This window comes from Watersipora subatra, chromosome 7, assembly GCF_963576615.1.
Source record: "Watersipora subatra chromosome 7, tzWatSuba1.1, whole genome shotgun sequence".
Taxonomy (NCBI): domain Eukaryota; kingdom Metazoa; phylum Bryozoa; class Gymnolaemata; order Cheilostomatida; family Watersiporidae; genus Watersipora; species Watersipora subatra.
The window spans coordinates 39,672,395-39,678,394 of record NC_088714.1 but is presented as its reverse complement, the minus strand read 5'-3'; the positions used below and the strand labels follow the sequence as shown (position 1 = coordinate 39,678,394).

The window sequence follows — 6,000 nt, the reverse complement described above, 5'->3', positions numbered from 1 at the left end:
AGCTAAAATCATTGCTATCTTTATTAATTACTAGTTTTATTAGGTCTAAATATTAGCTATTAGTTATTAGCTATAGATACAAAATGTTTTATATTCAACCTCTGAGACTTTAGATTAATGATAAATAAGTTAAATGTAGGTCGATTATGTCGCAAATAAAGGTGAAGTGAAGGTCGCTATGCCAGCAAAAGGCCAAGTTGACATGAGTCTTTTAGTCATCAAATATGTTATATTGCTAATAAACTGTAACATATTCTTAAAGTATAAACATTGTAAAGAGTTTTACTGTTGGAATATTTACTGTTAATAGTTAGTTAATGTCTATGCTTTGCTTTATTCACAGATAACTGTGCTGATAGCTTACCTAATGACCTTAAATGTTGTTGTCCTAGATATTGACACTTATTGTTCAACTGAACAGGGCATTATTTTTATAATAACTTCTCATATTGCTGTTTTGGCCAACTTGTTGTCTTATTCTTACTGTTAGTTTTATATGAGAGTGAGGCTGTGTTTAATTTAACGATATCTATAGCAACTTTGACATTCTTCTAGAAAAAATAACTACGTGTGAGTAGTTTAAAAATCCCTTTTCAATAAAATTAATGGAGTTAGCTGAAGTAAGACATCAAAAACGTTTAATAGTTTAAAGCCTGGGCTCAAGATAATTTCGAGAGGGGGATGGTGGGTGGAGGGAGGGAATGGTGGGGGAAGGGAGGGGATGGTGGGTGGAGGGAGGGGATGGTGGCTGGAGGGAGGGAATGGTGGGTGGAGGGAGGGATGGTGGGTGGAGGGGATGGTGGGTGAAGGGGATGGTGGGTGGAGGGAGGGAATAGTGGGTGAAGGGAGGGGATGGTGGGTGGAGGGAGGAGTGTGTTATCCTCACATCCTATGCCTAACAATTTCATCTGTCTAGTTTCACTTTATTGTCTTCTACTTCCAATCTAGCTAAAATTACGAAAAATCAGTGGCTTTCTGTGTGATAGATTTTCATTACAGTTCTCAAGTTTCATGCTGACCCAACAGCTAACACTCAAGTTTCATGCTGACTCAACAGCTAACATTCAAGTTTCATGCTGACTCAACAGCTAACACCTGAAACGTTGCCTAAACACTGAGAGCATTTCAAACTAGATGAAAAATGAGAAATGGCTGGTAGGACATTAGTTTCTAGTGACACACTGATTGAAGTTCTAGGAAGTTAGGGATAAGAAAGACAATACAAGTAGGCTTTTCATCAGCATCGAGAGAACAAATTGCTTTTTATTCGCAATAAAAACATACACATCATCTATCATATTCGCTGTACTGCAATAATAGCATTTCTTCAGTTACCTCCAAAACATCACTTTATGGAGAGACTGAAATAAGAACTATTTCCTCTATTTGTTTTTTTTCTTGTTTTTTTACATTCTTAAAGTTTTAAAATGACATTTAGCTTACCTTTTAAGTGCTCTCACATTTGATTGAAAGTCTGTAATTGAGTCTCTGATCAGGGAATCTACTGTATATACAAGACTACAAACCTGTTGATAACCTATTCATAAACATAAGTCTATCACAAGGACAGACATCTTAGAATTAGCATCTTACCAAGTCTGTTTCCATAGAATGAGCAAGATAAGTAAGAAGTCAAATTGGTCAACTGTAGTATGAATGAGTGAATTTTCATGTTACCTGTATACCTAGCACCTGAGTGTATATTAATAGCTGTACACACTGAGTGCTATGTACTGAGTGTATATTACTAGCTGTACACACTGAGTCCTATGTACTGAGTGTATATTACTAGCTGTACACACTGAGTCCTATGTACTGAGTGTATATTACTAGCTGTACACACTGAGTCCTATGTACTGAGTGTATATTACTAGCTGTACACACTGAGTGCTATGTAATGAGTGTATATTAATAGCTGTACACACTGAGTGCTATGTACTGAGTGTATATTACTAGCTGTACACACTGAGTCCTATGTACTGAGTGTATATTACTAGCTGTACACACTGAGTGCTATGTAATGAGTGTATATTAATAGCTGTACACACTGAGTGCTATGTACTGAGTGTATATTACTAACTGTACACACTGAGTGCTATGTAATGAGTGTATATTAATAGCTGTACACACTGAGTGCTATGTACTGAGTGTATATTACTAGCTGTACACATTGAGTCCTATGTACTGAGTGTATATTACTAGCTGTACACACTGGGTGCCTTGTACTAGGTTTATACATATAGTCTGCTCATTCCGTTTTTTTATCTGAAAAAAAAAGTTCTGTTAACCTTCATGCTTAAAAAACAACAAAAATTTTTTATCATTTTTTAGCATATGAAGTTTGTTGTTTTTTGCACAAGTTGTTGAAGCTGCTGCATAGTAACACAGAAAAAGTTATATAATAAGTTCTAAATATTGTGAGCAATGTATTTATATAAATACATATATTATGTATATATTTATATGTTTAGGTATATATATATATATATATATGTATGTATATATATATGTATATATATATATATATATGTATATATATATATATGTATATGTATATATATATATGAAATGATAATCTAAGGATGCATTGCATTATGGTATAAGCTAAAGAAATACGGAAATGCGGTCAGCATTTTAAAGTTGTAACAATGGAAAGAAAGATTTACAATCTTTGCAAAACATCAACCAGAAAGTGATGTGCACTAAAAATTACAGTAAAATCACTCATTTATTTAAATAGATGATCCACAAATTCTTTGTTCAAGATCCTTATTCAAGAAATTAGAGCATAAGTTGGTAGGTTTTTAACAGATGATTTGCAAAATAAGATTTTTTTACTGAATATTAAATTTCTTATTTGTCTGAAGGAAAAAATTCTTGCCAGAGCATTCCACAAGATATACTGTAAAGGCTTTGTGTGACCTTCATTTTCCTCCACTAGTACAAGACTCGGTGCATGAGTTTATACATATATTTTCTGCTTAGTTCATAAGTTGTACAATAATGCTCAAGTAACAGGCAATGAACAGGCCCAGAACAGCTTTGCTCTTTAGCGCAAATGTTCAGGCTTATATAGCGGGTAGGCCCGCCTCTCATTCTACTTGGCTGTGCTTGACCGGCTCGGCTTGGCTTGGCTCTACTCGGCTTAGCTTGGCTCTACTCGGCTTAACTCTCACTTATTCTGCCTGACTGAGCACATCTCGGCTCTGCTTAGCTCAGCCCTAGGCTCAGCTCTCAGTGGATCACATTCCACAACAATACACACAAACCGATTGGTGTAATTTTATAACCATCATCCAAACATTTATGCCGAACACTTGAGTACATTGCATAATTGGTAAGTATTTGTGGAATCTTTTTTCATCTTACTTTATAGTTATCAGCCATGTTGGGTAACCATAAAGTAGTAGCATGTTGACCGGGTGGTCCAAATGTGTTAGAGTGGCGGCCAACAAAAGTGCTTTAATTTTGCATTCTCGCATTCATGCATTTGCTACTTGTTGGTATTGGCAACATATCACATGTTGTATATGGTGCTACAAATAATTGCTGCTTGGAGCTTGCATCTCATATCAAAATAATTACTACAAAACAATAAACACAATTCAGTTGCAACAATTTCAAAGCATTTAAGTAATTTCAAATATTACGTTGCAGTGGTATTTGACTGGCTTCAAATCTCTATTCTATTTTAGATCATATTGTCGAGCATAAATGAAGTAAGCTAAGTCCTTTATTTATAGCTGCAAAAGTAAGTATTCTAACCTCAACAATCTGTAACAAAGTAAATATCTGATTATATGGCAGCCACAATCGTTTGCAAATTATTTTATATTTTGTTAGTAAAAAAGCTTTGCTCGAGGTCAACGAAATAATTTATTTATTTATTATAAAAAATTATTTTATTATTTATTATTATTTATAAATGTATTTATTTATTATAAATACACACACTTGCTAAACATTTCAGTGCGTCATGAAAGGTTGTCTGGTGTGCCAACAAAGGTATAAATATGTGTATAACTATTATCATGTTATGAAAGGTGAGTAATTAGCACAAGTGGTAGTGTGCCAGACTAGGAAGCTGAATCTTGTCCGTTGGAATTCCGTATGACACTATCTTTCTTCCAGCCGTAGCTTCAGGCAGACATATAGACAATATTCACATTATAGTAAATATGTTGCCTTGCATGAATCTTTTGTTCAAATAAAATTTAAAAAAAAAAAAGATCGCAGTCACTGAAGACTGTATATAATCCAGCTTGCTCTTCAGTATACATGTAGTTGTATTTAGGTTTCATGCTTCTGTTAGAACTTTAATCCAGCCATAAGTATTTATTTTGGTTTCTGCATGTATTATAAACACTATGTTATATCAATTGTTTTTGAATATGTATTTTTACATTGGATACAATATTATTATATAACTTATAAATTTTTAGATTTGCACCATATCATGTGATAATGACAAGCTCATTGCGGTAGATCAAGGCTCATAACTCCACTTCTATTGCACATAAAAAGCCAATCATTGCTGCAAACTGTAGAAAACATATCAATAAGTGCAATGATATTTCATACAACATTTTTAAATTTATTTATTAAATTAAAATATGGCATTTAGATTTTTTTTTGAGAAAAAATGGATTAACGCACTTACCATGGTTAATTATATGAAAATGGTTTTTAGTTGTCAGACAAACCAATGCTTTACCACCAAATCACAAAAAACTTTGACCGAGCACTGAGGTTCCAATCTATGGATTTTCAAAACTGCAACAATTGAAAATACCTTTAGTTATTATACTACTTCATAAATCATTTCATTTGTAGAGGCAAATATCTTGAAATCTTCTTTTGAAAGTCATGAAAAGTCAAGGTTTGACTGCCTGGCAAAGCTGACTGTTGTATTTTTTAAGAAATAAAATGCTTTTAAATGTTTCTTAAAAGTAATGTGTCACCTTTTATTACAGCTAAATGCTGCTACATGCTGTTAAATTTGTCTTCGCAAATGTTTTAGTGCCATTTTACTAAATGCTTGATAGCTCTAGTTTATTAAAAAAGGCACAGAAATACTGATTCAAAATCGAAACTTGTTGTTCTCGGTGAAAATCAGTTTTTATTTTTATAACACAAAAACAGCTTTTTACGAGGTGAAAAATTCATGATTAAGTTATCAAATTTTGTTACATTTTAAAATCTGTTTGAATTATAATTTGTCTTTTGCGATGTATTGTATTTTTAAGAGCCAGCACGCCTTTTTAGTAAAGCTAAATATGTAACTTCAGTCATATTCTTATTTGCTCATATTGAGGCTGACATAGTGCGAAGGTCTCTGATAAGTTTTCCCACAAACAAACAAGCGGAGCGAATGTTTGAGAGTTTTTATGATAAATGCATGTGCACACAACTTAGGAAAATTATTCATCAACAACATCGAAACCCTTGCATCGAAATGTCATCAACAAATTTAACCATTTTTTTTTATTCGTTGAAATATAATAACGATACAAAACACATACAAACCTATTTAAACATGTTACCAAGTCTTTGAAAAGTTACCGAAAAATCTCAAAATTAACCCACCTGATTGGATTATACATGTATGTAAATAGACAGATTAATTTGGCCAAAAATCGTTATTAAAACTGACCAAGCCTTACTTTTATCAACATTGAGACTGGCAAATGAAACGCCGAGCGATAGAAAAGAGAACAATTAAGTCGTGCACATTTCACGAAAAAATAACGTGCCCATTTCACCAGTCTATAGCGTTGTCGAATTGGCGACGGTTTCTGTAATTAATGTAGAAGTACAGAAATCGTTTCTTTTTGCCGATTTCAAAGTAACTGACATTTTGGAAACTTTTGAGTACTTTGGTATTCGAACTGATGTCCAAAGCAGTGAAAGTAAAGGAAATGACGATTATATTTTTTTCTAACGATTTTAATGAGATTATTACAATATTTAATTATAAGTTTGGATATTCTTCTTGATACT

At 33.1% G+C, this 6,000-nt stretch overlaps 1 protein-coding gene across 1 annotated transcript in view; it reads left to right on the top strand.

Moving 5' to 3' along the window:
* The first annotated feature begins 681 nt into the window (after positions 1–681).
* The window catches only part of LOC137400749 (zinc metalloproteinase/disintegrin-like), a 35,238-nt gene continuing 29,919 nt past the window's right edge, over positions 682–6,000 (top strand). The window contains exon 1 of the mRNA XM_068087086.1: positions 682–799. Coding sequence (XP_067943187.1) covers positions 682–799 — 118 coding nt within the window. The remainder of the gene's footprint in view (positions 800–6,000) is intronic.